We start from the raw sequence: 16,901 nt of genomic DNA, 5'->3' as shown, positions 1-16,901 counted from the left end.
AACGACCATGATGAGATTGGCCACCAATACTATAACTTGCCAGTTTCCATGCATGGGGCCAGTGAGAGCTTAATTCTAAAGTAATTGCTTAAAGAGACATTTAAAGGCACATTTATCAAGGGTCAAATTTCGAATTCATGTGAGTTTTTTTAAAACTTCCATAAACTCACATAAACTCAAAATTTGACCTCTCCCATTGACTTATACAGCAATCTGGCAAGTTTAAGGTGGTGAATAGTAATTTGAGTATGATAAATCTGTAAAATTCGAATTAAAACTCGAATTGAGTTTGGATAACTCACACATTTGAATTTGAGAGTTTTGTCCCCCCCCCCCCAAAAAAATTCGACTTTTTACTTAGACCCGTAATATATCTGCCCCTTACTGTTATTTTGAGAAGCAATAACTATTGGCAGAATTTCTGTCAAACAGAGTTGGGGGGGAAAAAAACCCAAAACCAGATTGCCATAAAATATTCAAAAAATAAAATAAAGAAGTAACCAATACAATATGTAAATTTAGCCCTGCCCTCAAAAGAGCTTACATTCTAAAAGGAGTTAATCATTTGTACTGGTCTTTGGACACCCATGCAAACTGCATTTAGTATGGAGATAACACTAAACTTGGGTAACATATTGCTCACTAATTTCTTTCCCTGAATAAATAATTGCAACATGCATTTTTCAGTTTTAATTGTTAAATTAGGTCATATTGAATTCATGCTTTTATATTTAAAATATAGTTTTAAGAAGTTATACTTTCACTGCAAACAAAGTTATGACAATGAGTCAATCTTACCTCCAGCTACTAAACCAGACTCCCCTAACTGTATTGCCACACCAAAACCTCCCAGTTTGACAGGTGCAGAGTTTTCTTTTGAGGCAAGCAGCACACAGTGTGGCTTAAAGAAAGAAACAAAATAGGAATTAAAACAATACAGAATACTTTGATTTACAATAAATCACAATAAATGTAGTCATTATAAGTATATTATTTTCTGTGTTATTGTGTTGATTCCTTGCTTAACTATAACTGCACCAATCACAAAGTGATGGGTCCATTAATATACTGTACATTAAGGGGCAGATTTATCAAGGGTCGAATTTCAAAGTGCAAAAAACTTCGACATTCGACCATCAAATAGGTTACTTCGACATTGGAAGTCAAAGTATTTTTAACATCTGATTGTACGATTTCACTTCGACTTCTAAAAACTTAGCCAAATGTTGGCTATATGTTCTAGGAGGTCCCCATAGGCTACCTAGCAATTCGGCAGGTTTAAGGTTTAAGGTGGCGAAGTGTCTTAGTCAAAGTTTTTTTTAAAGAGACAGTACTTCGATTATCAAATGGTCGAATATTGAAGTATTTTCACTTCGAATCAAAGTCGAAGTCGAATTTAGGCCTATTCGATGGTCGAAGTACCCAAAAAATAGTTCGAAATTCGAAGTTTTTAACTTCGAAAATTCACTTTGATCCTGTAATAAAAGTACCTGGTGGTCTAGCGGTGCGGCGGCGTGGATGGCCGCCACGCCGCCGCGCTCTTTCTTCTTCCTCCTCCCAGCGCCATTAGGGCACGCGCAGCACGCCTGCGTGATTGCGCCAGCGCGTTCTGGCGCGAAAACGCACGTTCTGGGCCCATTCAGACTGCTGACTGATGCCCGTGATAGAACTTGTTTCTAGTGGTTCCTGAGCCTTGTGCGTCTGATCTGTTCTGTATCAAGTCTGTTTGATTACCCGTGTTTGACCCAGCCTGTTCCTGACTATTCTGCATTCTATATCCTGACCCTCGCCTGCCTACGACAACTCTTCCTGCTTAACCCCTCGATTGACAACCCGGTTTGACCCTAGCCTGCCTGACGATTCTTGATATCTGCCTGCCTCGACCTTGCCTGTCTGACGATTCTCTTGCCTGCTCCAATTGTACCGTGACCTTCGGCCCAAAAGACTCTGCTAACAGCCGTGCCCCTTCACCAGCCAGAACATCTCGCCTTGCACCCCTCTTTAAGTCCAGGTGGCACCCAAGTAAGCTGAGGGCTACTCCCGAAGCCCAACGGTGGTCACATTACTGGTGAAGCCGAGCCGAGACCAGGGTGCTTGGCATTTGTTCTGGTATCGGGTGCCGGCCGTGACAGACCCTTAGTAAATCTGCCCCTAAATATTCTGCATGATTTCTTTAAAATAAAACTATACCTCTGAACAAGCAGGTCTAAATAAAAATATACTGTATAATACTGCATAAAATAGAACAGGGGTTTTATCTAAATAAACAATGTTTATAAAAATGCACTAGTTGTATGAGCCTTTGGATTATCCTAAATAGGATATTTTAAGTACCAGGTTCTTAAGATTAACTGTGGTCGCATGCAAACCAAGGTCACACATACATGCTAGGTTACATATGCTAATGAATGGACTGAGCTTAATGGTAAGATTCTTTAATAGGTCACTTATTATGATATAAATTATATTTCTTAAGCATTCATTCTGAAGGTATAGTTATGGATCTTTCCATAATTTGAATCTTCATACCTTAAGTCTACTATAAAATAAAGGTGGGTATTTCTCAAAAGTCTTTTTTTTCTTATTAAAACTTGTTAATACAAAAATTTAACCAAACTCCCAACCACGAATGCCCTTAATTTAGAAAAAAATCTGGACGGAAAAATCATGTGCTGGAAAAGTTGCGACAATTCAAATTGTCACTCGTAAACCACAACTTTTTAAAATTGTTCCACAAAAACCAGCATCAAAATACCCAAAACCCCCCAAGATCATGAAGGCAAGGAACATCTTGTAAAAGAGACATCTGCCATTGATTTCTACAGGTTTTATCTGGAGTATTTTCAGATTTGGATTTGTCGCAGTTTTGTTGCATAATAGATACAGATATTTTTTCCAAGACTTTTGGATTTTGGATTTGCGACAGAAAGCCCAACCAGAAAAATTCGACCCTTAATAAATGTACCTCTACATAAACCCAACAGGCTGGTTCTGCTTTCAGTAAGGATGAGTTAGCTCTTAGTTTGGATCATGTAAAAGGTACTGTTAAATTGTAAAAGAGCAAAAGATTTAATTTTTAAATATTTGGATTATTTGTATAAAATGGAGTTTATAGGAGCTGGCCTTTCCTTAATACTGTGCTTTCCAGATAATGGGTTTTCTGGATAATGGATCCCATAACTGTACCTTAAATGTAACATATTTGCCTTTCCTAACATCCCGTGCAATTTTATCATTAATTTAAATATAAATTACATTACATAACAGTGTCTCCCTGTTATTATTTTATGCTAAAGCTCAGTTTGTGAATATTATATTCATCACTGAGAAGTCATAACACTGTTGAGAAAGCTTAATATTGACATGCAGTATTACCGTTAATGGATGATGCTGCCAAAAACCAACAGGGTCTGCCTATTTAATGAAGTCTACACTAAGGGGCAGATTTATTAACATTCTAGTTTTGCTACTGGGGGGGGGTTGGAATTACTGTTTTTTCTATCTATGGGCTTATTACAATACACTTAAGTTACAGGCAGGAATAATACAACTATGTACAATTAATTTCTTTTTCTAAACGATCCATCTGACACAGCATGTTTGGACGAAGGCATGCACAGAAGGAAGTGGTCGTGGCATTACTTAGACAGACAGTCAAGAAAGAAAGGCAAATTCCCTAAAGAAGAAGAGGTGTGCAGTCTGCAAAGAGTTATGCATTTAAGCCACTTATAGAAAATTCTGTATGGATGCTGATGACTATGGGGTGCCGTTTGTCCCAAATACATTCTGTATACAAAACTATCCCTACTACACAGAATGAATGTCTCTCATGTTATATAAGTATTTGTGACCATAGACAGAGAAAAAAAATATACAAAAGACTTATTTCTATTAAAGAATGAAAACAAAATCTGGTTAGTGCACAAAAGGATGTCATTATATCACAAACTCCATTCTGTACAGTTTAACAAGCAATCTGTCGCACAAATATATAACCTCCATGTAACGGACGCACTTATGTGCAAAGTTACTTACAGAATGAATTATGTAAAAACAAAGTTGGACATAATATATAATACTGTAACTAACTAGTGCTTGTCAAGCTAGATTTGATTGACAAAATAGATATCTGTGACAGAAAGCAAGATTTTATAGTACAGGATTCATTCTTTCCACAAAATGACAGTTTTGTTCCACAAAACAGATAAAATAACCATTCTGTGAAGCAACACTGTCAGTCACATTCCTGAACCAATAAGAACAAAGCTTATTGCCATATACAAACAAGATGAGAAGTGGCCAGCTCTGCTCCACATGGCTAAGCTATAGAGGGCGCCCTCTAATGTCCCCTGTCCTGCATAGTAATGAACATGAACAAACCTTTCCTAAAAGAGCTACTGTTAAACACTATAGGTTCATAAATGGAAGTTTTTACAAATGGCTGAGAAATATAATGCTGCACTTATAATGATTGTAGAGAAAGAAAAGTATGCAAAACTAATATAAATATGATCATTTTAGGTCAATTTGTAATCCCGGCCTTGGCAGGTATTTTACCGGCTAGGCCGGTAAAATACCGGCCGGTTGGCAACCCTAGTCCCAAGTCTCTGGCTAAAGCTATTATGTAGTAGTTGAACTATAGCTAAGCACATTATTAAGAGACTACTACAAGCTAATTGGTGCAAGATTACAGCTAGGAGGAGACATTGGAGTCTAACTATCATATATAAAACTTATAACTGACTCTGAGAGTCAGGCAAAGCAGCCAGACAAGCACAGTAACTTCTGGTAAATTTAATACAACAGCTTAGACAGGAAGAGGAACAGGAGTGAGTCATAAGATAATGGCAAAGCAGCAGGAATGCCCTTAACCAAAATGGCCACACAAGCAGGTTACTACAATAAGAATAGCCATATCACCTAAAATGATCACATTTATATAAGTTTTGCATACTTTTCTTTCTCTACAATCATTATAAGTGCAGCATTATATTTCTCAGCCATTTGTAAAAACTTCCATTTATGAACCTGTAGTGTTTAACAGCAGCTCTTTTAGGGAAGGTTTGTTCATGTTTATTACTATGCAGCACAGGGGACATTAGAGGGCGCCCTCTATAGCAGGTCAGATACTTTGCCTTAGCCATGTGGAGCAGAGCTAGCCACTTCTCATCTTGTTTGTATATGGCAATAAGCTTTGTTCTTATTGGTTCAGGAATGTGACTGACAGTGTTGCTTCACAGAATGGTTATTTTATCTGTTTTGTGGAACAAAACTGTCATTTTGTGGAAAGAATGAATCCTGTACTATAAAATCTTGCTTTCTGTCACAGATATCTATTTTGTCAATCAAATCTAGCTTGACAAGCACTAGTTAGTTACAGTATTATATATTATGTCCAACTTTGTTTTTACATAATTCATTCTGTAAGTAACTTTGCACATAAGTGCGTCCGTTACATGGAGGTTAAACATTTGTGAGACAGATTGCTTGTTAAACTGTACAGAATGGGGTTTGTCACATAATGACATCCTTTTGTGCACTAACCAGATTTTGTTTTCATTCTTTAATAGAAATAAGTCTTTTGTATATTTTTTTCCTCTGTGTATGGTCACAAATACTTATATAACATGAGAGACATTCATTCTGTGTATTAGGGATAGTTTTGTATACAGAATGTATTTGGGACAAACGGCACCCCATAGATGACACACAGTACATTGTTCTCTTAAACTGTTAGTCTTAGTTGGGAATTAAAATGTGACACATCAATGAGACATTTAGAAAAAAAGTCTGGCCCTGGATACAAGATGCAAAGTGGATTTACTAAAAAACCTCAGTTATCTGCTTTTATTTTGGGATTATCTGGCTGCAGAGAATAGATTATTGACATGATACGGCAGATTTATCTAAATTCGAAGTGAATTTTCGAAGTTAAAAACTTTTAGTAAAAAAAATTTCGAGCTATTTTTTGTGTACTTCGACTAGGGAATAGTGATGGGTGAATTTGGGGCATTTCGCTTTGCTGAAAAATTTGCAAAATGGCGCAGTCGCCTTGTTTTTGACGCCGGCGTCCGTTTCTTTAAAACTTCGACCATTCGCCACCTAAAAGCTGCCGAAGAGCTGTTTTAGCCTATGGGCCTCCTAGAACCTATATGGAGGCAATTGGTGGAGTTTGAGAGATCACAGTTTTTTGGGGGGAAAACTTCGAATAGAAGCGGATCAACGGCCCTATTCCTTTGATCGTATGATTCGAATACGGACACTTTGACCTCTATTCGGTTGGTCTTTTTGAATTCGAACTTCGAACCTTGATAAATATGCCCCTATATGTTTCAATGATATGTTTTAATGAAACCACACAGACAGAAAACTTTATGGTACTTTTTTTTTTTTATAAGAAAGTTGCTTAGAATTACAGTGGATGGCAGCGGTTGTATCAGTTATGTTTCTCATAGTGATGCAATCAAGCAAACAACAATCACTATGCTTCACTATGAGAAACATAACTGACACGACCGCTGCCATCCACAACACACAGCAAGCCTGAATGCTAAATTTCCTGTCGGATACTTTTTTTACGGCATAGAGTCTTTTTAAATTTTAAATAACGATCCATGCTTATCAGGGCCAAAACAACAATGCTTATGAACATATTCATGTAGAAGAGATTGCCTACTATTTTACAGAGGAGGAACTCATATCTATCGCTATGTTAACCAGTTATCAATACACAATTAAATTATCATCAAAATCACGTTTGATTTTTAGCATCCACATAGAGGATCTCACACAAGTTAGAATATAAACTTTTTAAGGCAATGCTCATTTTAGTTTAAAAATCCTGTATAACATTATGCACTAACAGAATCTAAGAAGTCAGCTATTTTAGGTCTCACAGTATACAATTTAATCGTTTCATCCTTACTGTTACTTGGTTATTACCGGTTATAAGAATGCTAGGATGTAGTCCTCAAACGCTTATTTTTTGTCTTTGCTCTCCTCAGATAAACCAACGGTTACCGAAGGGTAAATGCAAGACTAAATCTGACATGAACTTTCATAATTATTTATTATGACAAACATTTTGAAAGAATTTCTCTGGTAAGGATTCTTGACACAATTCCAGTTACTCTATATATTAATGTAAATATATAAATTACAATTTTCCAATAAACTTCTGCTATTTCACACCATAGTTGCTTCTAGTTCCTTTATTTCTATCATAACTGCTACAAGCATACATTACTTACTGGAAGGAACTTCTCGTTTTGGGTAAGGGTTTTGACTGCTTTATTTTATTTCTGTTTTGTCTATTATATGTAAGCTAGCAATGTAGATTTTTACACAAACGAGTTTAAAGGAGCAACACATTTTGTTGTTGTCACACAGACACGCATTCACAGTATAACAGCCAGCTTGGAACATGTGCAATAATCATCCAGAATAACTTTTAAATAGCCACTTGGTTGAGGTAAGCAGTTTTACTATAGTCTACTTCCCAATGATCATTTAACATGTCAGTATTTGTATGGTACAGTGAGATGCAAATTGTTTTTCATATAAATTGTCACACAAGGGCATTTTCATTCCAGATGTCAGAATGGTTTCATAAAGTGTTAGAGAAGAAGGTATCTGGGACTGTCAGTGGTACATTTTAAAGTTGTGAGGAAAATACTTTTGGTATATGAACTGCTGTTTTCATTATACTTTTTAACTAAAAGAAGTTAAAAAATAATTTAACATTTCTACCCAAAGTCAAAAAATTCTAGTGTTTACTTTTATATTTCGGACAATTCAAAAGAGCACATTTTAAATTTCTCTCATCATCTAGAAACTTTTACAATTACTGTTCAAAAGCAACTAAATAATATTAAGGTTTACTATTTATTTTAGCAAAGAAAAGTTAGTCTAATACTTTAATGGCTATATTAACAATTGTTTAGGGAAACAACCAAGATTTAAAGTGGCTGCTGGGAGCCTAGCAACTATCAACACTTCTCTCTGGTGATCTATTCAATGGTTCATCCACTATAAACAAATAAATAGACCTATTTAAGAAAGTGTTTGTTTAATAATGTATAACTGCAAAACAAGTACTGCCAGTCACACTGAAACAAAGAAAAAGAACAGTCAAAAATAGCTGAAATGAGGGTTACTAACTTGTGTCTCTATTAGGCAAGGAAATTGTTTTGTACAAAGCAAAGGAGTTAAGACAAATAAAACCCACTAAAATTTGCACTATGCAGACTGGCTTCTGCAATTAAAAGAAGACATTTAATCTGTAGAACTAGGAAAAGGGTTACCATATTGCCATATAGCTTGTGCCCATAATAGAATAGTTGTAAAAAAAAAAAAAAAAAGAACCTGCCAATTGGACAAAGATTTTTTGATAGGACAACAGTCACATTACAGTTCGGATAACCCTAAAAAGCAACACAGGCAGACCCGAATGCCCAAGATTGATAGCATATGGAATATTCTATTGTGAAAATTTAGAAAACTGATCTTGCTTCCAAGCCCCATTGTCTATTTCAGGTAAACCTTTCCATTAAGGAAAGTCCGAATCAATCAGAGTTGGAAGCTTAACTGACCAGTTTAAAAACTCGTTCTGTCATTAGTGGCTCACACTTTACAATCCCAGGCGCTTTAGTTTGTGTGTTCAAAACTATACCAATTCAAAACATTGTGTTTTAAATATAGCATATATATTTTTTTTTTCCTTAAGGGAATATTTGGAGAGGGAACAAATAAACATGTGGAACAACTCTTCTTGCCTCCATCCAAGAAAATTTTCTGCAATTGGCCTGCCTATAATTTACTCTATAATGTTTGTAGTCAGTGTTTCTGGAAATCTGGTCTGTCTCTGGATATTCACCAAATTTATAAGTAGGAAAACATCAACGCATATCTATTTAATCAATCTTGCCATTTCAAATGTCCTGGTTTCTGCTGGAATGCCCTTTCAAGTCGCTTATTATCTGAAAGTCCAATATATGCCTTATAATTCTACAGAATGTCGCTTTTTAACCCAAGCTGGAACCCTTTTAACTTACAGCAGTATGTGTGTGAGCATTACCCTTTTGTGTTGGATTGCCATCAGTAGGTATGCCACCTTAGTAAAACATGATGATATGATGCAGAGTGTAAAGCAAACACCTTATGAGAAAATCCTATTTGGAAAGTTCCTAAAGTCCTTTCGTAATCCTATATTTGCCCGCTATCTTTGCATTGGTGTATGGATAGCAATCGCATGTCCAAATGTTTGTCTTGCAACAATTAACACTGATAATGCTTCAAACAAACTTTGCTTTAACGAAGAAGTTGAGATCGGGAAAGCACACATGGTCATCTCTTCAAGAGTTCAAGTAGCTTTTTTTTTCTTGTTTGTACTGACAGTAATACTATTTTACTGCTTTTTCATTCACTATTTAAAGACGCTGCAAGCAAACAGCTGCATTGATGGAAAATTTCTGATATACAGAAAAGTAAAAAAAAACATTGTAGTCATAATGGCGTTACTACTCATCTGCTTTGCACCATACCATTTTGCAAAGCTTTTCATTTATGAACTTGTATCTTTTAAAAATTGTCAACTACTGAATATTTCTGTGGAGATGAAAAATATTTTTCTCTGTCTTGCTGAATTTAGAAGTTGTTGTGATCCTATTATGTATTTGTGTCTAGATGATACTTTCAAGAGAAATTTCCAAACTCTTTTTAAAAAGAAAGCAGAAGCTCAACCACAGGCAACAAACATAACACCATTCTGAATAATATTAAACATCAGCATACCTCCCAACATTTCGGAAATAAAAAGAGGGTCAAAAAAAGTTACCGCACATAGCTTGTCGAAACATTTCTCGACAACGCCCATTTTGTGGACACAACCCCTAATTACCATGTTCATTTTACTAAATTTGCCAGGTTATGAAAGTCTGAAAATATTTGTGTGTTTTTTTTAGTTATTACAGTTTTGCTAATGAAGGCGAATTGCCCTTTAAGCCATGAGTCTAACTTTTCTGAAGGGACCTGATATCTTATATTGTTACAATTACTTATTTGCTTATCTTGAAATTGTTACAAAAGTATCTTATCTGCAGCTGTGGCTGTTCTGGGCTCTCTGCCAAAGGCCAATTAAGTTAAAAACTTTGTTTCTTTTTCTGGCTGTTCAGTGCAGAGAAAAACGTGACTTTCCAGTATAAATGAGGGACTGCGGGTTGAGCTGTCAAAGAGGGACTTTCCCGCTAAAAACAGGACAGTTGGGAGGTATGCATCAGGAGTAACTGGCTATTAGTAATGGTATCCACCATCATCCAATAGGCAGATGATTTGAACCACATAAAAACAATGACATTTTTTCATACCCCAAGAACAGAATTAACTTCTTGTCGAACAGAAAAGGATAATACAACTCTCTGGATTTCCACAGCAATAAATGATCAGTTCATAAGACACTGTAAAGAACACTGGGAGGTTGGAACACACAACTGTAGAAGATTTATTTAGGTATTCAATGAATAATACAACTGTAGAAGATTTATAGTATTTAATGAAATGTATTCTCTAAATGTATTCTCTACATTGGTATTGTTGTTCTGGAACAAACTGATGAAAAAGGAGCGCGATACAAGAATATTTTGGGTATATCTGTTCATTTTAAAAAAATGCATTCCCATTTTTATATATTTATAAAATAAATATATATATATAGTATATATGCAAATTCAATTCTGTAATTAGCATTAGACTGTTTCAGCTGTGCAACATTATGATATAGCACAAAGAAACAGCTGAATCGGATCAGCTAGGGACCATGACTGCTATTGCATAAGATACTAAATAAGATCATTCAGATTGAAGCACAGCAACATTTTTTGGACTATGGGAAATGGCCCTCTTCTAACTCTGAGCTTTCTGGATATCATGTTTCCCTATAACTGTATAGTATAATTAAAATATGCCAATTATGAAGTTTCAAATGTCTGTCCAAATTAACTCAGCAACCATGCATTGCTTTAAATGAGAGATTGGAATATGAATATGAGAGGTCCTGAATAGAAAGATTAGTTATTAAACAGTAGAAATAATAAAATCTGTAGCCTTACAGAGCATTTGTTTTTAGATGGGGTGAGTGAACCCCATTTTAAAGCTGAAAAGAGTAAGAAGGCAAATAATGCAAAAACTAGAATAAAAAAAAGAAAAAATGAAGGCCAATGAAAAAGTTTTAAACCAAACCCACTGTAAACCATACCCATATTACCACAAGAACTTTTAAGATCATATCCACATTAACGGTGGTAGCACACCAAAAAATCAAATGGTTGGTGCTCACTGCAGGGAATTCCTTCAGGCCCCAATCTGTACCTGTGCCAGCATAAGCCAAAACATCCATCATATTTTTACCCCCAATCTGTACCTATGCCAGCGGCAACCAAAAGAATCCATCATATTGACCCAATTTGTATCTGTTCCAGCAGTAGCCAAAAATTCATCATATTGCCCTCAAACATCTGTGTACCTGTGCCAGCAACCACCATATTGCCCCATGTACCTGAGCCAGCAGCAGCCAAATCCTTATATTGCCCCCAATCAGTACCTGTGCCAGCATCAGCCAAAAAATACACACTATTGTCTCCATATTTGTACTTGTCCCAGCAGCAGCCAAATATCCATCATATCATCTGTTTACCTGAGCAAATAGCAGCCAAGATATTACCCACAAATATGTACCTGTGCCAGCAGCTGCCAAAAGGGAGCTGGGAGTGATTGTATGGAACAGGTGGTTTTAAACTATTAAAGGCCAAGCAAATCAGGGTTTAAAAAAGAAAGAAAGGAAATTCCCCTTAAAAGTGTGCCCCCCCATGATTGTGCCCTAGGTGGGCGCCTACTCTGCCTGCCCCTAGTTCCAGCCCTGCAGGGAGGGAAGGCAGAACAGAGCAGGAGACAGGGAAACCTATCAGTCTAATATGTACTACATACAGTGACACAGTGCTGGTGCCCCATTAGCATTTTGAATAAGGTGTGAACAGGTGAACAATGTGGGCAGTTGCAGTCTGGGTCTCAGGTGTGAACAGTACAGGGCTTTAGGATATAAACAATAGAGGAGTCACAGGTGTGAACAATACAGGGGGATCACAGGTGTGAATAATACAGGGGATTAGAGTCTGAATTTGAGGTTTAAACAATGCAGGGTGCAGTTTCTCTCTACAGTGATACCTTTTAAATCTTACATATGGTAAACAGACACAGCATCTGGGGGGCCAAAGAAAGTTGGACAGCCCTGATCTAAACGATAGTAGTGTTTCTGAAGTAAATACATCAGTTTTACCAGTGAGGGGCAACAGCACATTACAATTTAACTACACAGAGTCCACATATTACAAACATCTGTCTTGCATAATACTCACACTTACAAACAGAGGGGATTACAGTAATGTACTGTGGTTTGCTTGCCCTTTATTAGCATTTAGCTTTTATAAACCCCCTGCCTTGACCCCTTCTAGTGTTTGAACTTTCAGTAGAAGAGAGGAGAGCACTCTGACGCAGATTAACTGCTTGTGATTAATATTTATTTAAGCTGCTTCTAGTGTTTGTGGTCTACTGTGGACTACAGAAAGGTAAAAATTAAATACAATGTTAAGACAAACAGCTGTCCAAGTTGCATTCAAAGAAACATTAATACCAAAAAATGAATGTTTTGAAGTAGCGAGACGATAATGTACTATTGTGCTGTACTGGTATAGCTGGTTTCTTTGCTTCAGGTACACTAATATAGTTTAAACAAGCTGATGTTTAGCCATTCAAAGCTGAAAAGGGAGAAAAAGCACAGATTAAACAGCAGATAACAGATAAACTCTGTAGCACACAATGGGATTCTTCAGAATGTACCCGTTATCTACTGTGTATCCTGTGCTTGAATGGCTGTCCTTATGACTACACAGCAGCTTATTTATATAAACTATATTTGTGCTTCTGAATCAAATACACCAGTTTCACCAGTACAGTACATTATATTGTTATTTCATTGTTTGGTGTTACTGTTCATTTAATAGGCAACGGTACCTGTTCCAGCTTGCAAACAAATTCAACTTAAAGGAACAGTTCAATGTAAAAATAAAAACTGGAAAAATAGATAGCATGCACAAAATAAAAAACATTTCTAATGTAGTTAGCCAAAAATGTCATCTATAAAGGTTGGAGTGAGCGGATTTCTAACATAATAGCCAGAACACTACTTCCTGCTTTGCAGCTACAGCACATGCAGTTACAGGTGGGTGGGGTAAGACTGCTACTGTTCTCAGCACACAGTGTTTGCTATTGAAAAGTAATTATTATTGAAAAGTAAATATTAAAAAAATGTTGTCACATGGAATCGGATCTGCAAGATATTTTACATAATTAAAGTGCTCCTATGGGGGGTAAAAGAGCCCCCACATAACCAAGAGGGAGCTTCTGGTCATGTTTGCACACACACACACACACACACACACACACTTGCACAGAACTACCAAGTTGGGACACAGCCACATTTGCATGTTTTACCAACATGGTATACAGTGCTTGTTGCCAGCAATTTTTATTTACATAAAATAATATTTTTTCCACCCAACCTTATATATTCCAGTGAGTCCTGGCTCTAGTGAGCCCCAGTTAGGGAAAATTTCATGAACCCTTTCTTATTTCCATCACAAGTCTATAAAAGTCCTATAACATTTGTCACTGTGCCAATTTACTATGGTGGCAATTTAAGTGTTGGTCCAATACGAACTTCATCTGTCACGAAAATAAACATTTTAAAAGACCATTTTGAACAAACCTTTAAGGCTGTCAATATAAATTTTCCTGTACAAAAACAATGGCAAATTTTACCTATTATTGCAGCTCATTTTCGATGTTTGGTAATATAATCTATTTAGATCATAGGTATGCCTATAATTGCCTTCAGTCCACACTCTTTTATGCAGCACCTATGGTTAAAGAACCACTTACACCAAAAAAGGTGTTATATATGCATTTAATTAAAACACACTTTTACTCTCCAATGATGATGTTTGGTTCAGAAAAATGATTGTATAATATAAATTTAAACTTTGGCCAAATCCTAAAAATGTAGATTCCCCAAGTCAATACTTTGTGTTACTAGTCCTTTAGGGTAAAGACAGACAGAGCTACTAGTAGGAGCTACTTGTCACGGCTACAAAATAGACAGTAGTAATAATTGGCTTTGCTAAGTCAATTCTCAGTTTTGTCTATGGCAGGGTATTTTTTGGGCTTTTTGTAGCCAAAACAAGTAGCAACTACTATTAGCATCATGGGTCTTCACCCTTAATGTCATTCTTTTGTTCTAGAAAAGTCTAGATAACATCTATAGCCAGCAAAGCTAACAAGGCAATTGAATCCTTGTAAATTTCAGTAAAGCTAATGTCTCATTAGGTGATGGGCACAAGAACTTTCCCAAAATTCTGTGTGGTAAGAAACTTTCTAAATATAACCGTTAAACATTGTATATGGAATTATGTTTTCAAACACACACACACAAAATAAGTATTAATTTGAACGTCATGCCAAATTGTTAGATACTGTATATTGTATACTGGACTGGACTTTTTTGTTCGATATATATAGTGTAACAAGGAGGAGCACTCACAATACAAATGTGTGTGTGAAAATAGTGACTAAAGTACGCCCTATTGTAAAATATAATGATATTCTAAGTCAGCGAGGAATTCCACAACCATATAAAAGCACAAGGCCAAAGGCTGAATAATTTTATACAGGTCATAGTACTCCACTAAGTGGTGGACAGACCCACTTATTCAAGAGATTTTGGTTATGTTAGTTTAATAATGTGTCAAGTAACTTTTAACTGAAACATTTCTCGGCTCATCTCAGTTTATACATAAAATAATCACTGAGTCCCTTGTTGTTCATCCATACTATTGCCAATGAGTAATAAGCACCACCATTGCTGTAAAATACTAAAGGTGCATTCGCATGCATGTCAAGCTGGATCTGTGAAAATTAAGAACTGAAGTATAAAATTATAAGTGACATTCTAATGTATACTAATGATAACGGATATCAATATGCACTGATATTTAAGTGATCTGATATAGCACATTGAGATTTTTATTGAAATGTCCATTTTTTTTAAAAGAATAAAAAGCAAATACAGATTGTACAAAATTATGTTTGGTGCATTATAGCTTCTTCATTGATATTTTTGGTTTCACCTGCTCCAGCATTAGCATTGCACAGTAAGTATACCCTTAATATTGTATTGAACTTACCTTTACATCTCTGTGAATGATGTTGTTGTCATGACAGTACCTTAACGCTTCCAGAATTTGCCTCATGTAATGGCTGGAAGGACAAAAATTTTTTATAGTGTTATGAATACTAGTATTTTTTGCATGATTTGTACAAACATATATATGATGGGGTAAGTGGTAATGAGAGAAAATCAGAGTGCAGTACTAAGAAGCTATATGTATAAAGGAATAAATCAAAATATAGGTTGATTTAAAAATAAAGGTCCAAAACAATACCCATAACAATCAGTTTACTGTAAGTTTAAAATTGAATGTAAATATCTGACTGTTCTAGATGCTTACTACCAATAGCAGTTTTTCTCCAATTCGCTTTTTATAAAAAGCCATTTGAAATATTAGGTGGTGTTCTATTCAGAGGGTAGTTATGCAAGTCAAATCTAATGGTAATATGACATGCAGCCATAAGTGTACAGTAAATGTCCCATTTTTACCCAAGTATCAAAAAGCCTTTTGGGTACTAACAGTAAGCTATGGAATGGAATAATGTCTTAACTGTGGCCATCTAACCACAAAATGGGCATTAATGAAAATTCTTCAGTTGCAGTGACCTGTGTAAAGAAATGTCTAGGACAGAATTCTCTTCTTTGAGGGGTAGAAGAGAAGTACTAATCCAAGAAATAGGGATACACAGAAGTCAATTTAAAAAAAGATCAATGTACACCACAACAAACAAAACACTACATAATGACCCTTCAATTGTTTCATTGATGTTTCCTTCCTTGTTTCCTTATTTTAGCGTGATAAATCTGGTACGGTTATATAAACATGACTTTCATGATTAAATACATTAATAGCGCCCTCTGTTGATTTGTGAATACAATAATGAAAACACATTTTATTTCATAAATATATAAAAGCTTCCAATAAACTAAAAGGTATATAAGATATGGGAAAACAAAATGAATTTGCCAAATACTATGCCTATCCCTTGCACAGGGTTTCTTGTACCATGTGTACCATATACCATCGTGCAAGAAAGCATTGTACTTTGCAGGCAAATATACAGGCATATTTGTGGTCAGTCACATGTGCTGCAGGAGAGTGATGCCAACTGGAAGAATGTCCCAGACTAGCATGCAATGAGTCCGGGGCAAATTGCATGCTGACAATTTAATTTTATGCATTATTTATATTTTTTCGTATTTACAAAGCATTAAATGGACAATTGTTTGTTATTTTTTTAAATAGTGCTAAAACATTTTAGGTATGCATAGGGCTAAAATAACTTGAGATCTCTTTATTGACAGTATGCCCACAAATATTAAAATAAATGTTTTTTGATAAAAGTCACAAGTTATTTGCAATAGCTTTTTATACAGCAATGAAAATAAACACGCCATACCTGGCAACAGCTTCGCTGTATACAAATCCAGCATCCGCCCTCTTTACAATTTCAAAGCATAAATCAGCTCCATCCATACTGTATTTTAAAAATAAATAAATAAAATAGTGAATAGAATTTCATACCAAAAACATTCAAGACATGTCATTACATAACAAGCTGCAGATCAAATGGTTAGTTTTATGTAAGAATCAAACAATTTCTTAAAGGGGAGTTATATCTTTTTG

General features: G+C 35.7%; 2 protein-coding genes across 2 annotated transcripts in view; one reads left to right on the top strand and one right to left on the bottom strand.

Moving 5' to 3' along the window:
• cask.S (calcium/calmodulin-dependent serine protein kinase (MAGUK family) S homeolog) overlaps positions 1-16,901 on the bottom strand; it is a gene marked incomplete at its 5' end in the record, with an annotated part of 155,589 nt that overhangs the window by 87,062 nt on the left and 51,626 nt on the right. The window contains 3 exon segments of the mRNA NM_001093638.1: positions 799-901; positions 15,291-15,363; positions 16,675-16,752. Coding sequence (NP_001087107.1) covers positions 799-901; positions 15,291-15,363; positions 16,675-16,752 — 254 coding nt within the window.
• LOC108709418 (probable G-protein coupled receptor 82) lies at positions 8,437-9,942 on the top strand. Its single transcript, XM_018249218.2, has one exon. It carries the CDS (start codon positions 8,754-8,756, stop codon positions 9,768-9,770), a length of 1,017 nt encoding a protein of 338 aa, XP_018104707.1. The 5' UTR covers positions 8,437-8,753; the 3' UTR covers positions 9,771-9,942.

This window comes from Xenopus laevis, chromosome 2S (assembly GCF_017654675.1).
Source record: "Xenopus laevis strain J_2021 chromosome 2S, Xenopus_laevis_v10.1, whole genome shotgun sequence".
Lineage (NCBI taxonomy): Eukaryota > Metazoa > Chordata > Amphibia > Anura > Pipidae > Xenopus > Xenopus laevis.
The sequence above is the reverse complement of the archived record's forward strand: the minus strand, read 5'-3'. Positions and strand labels throughout refer to the sequence as shown.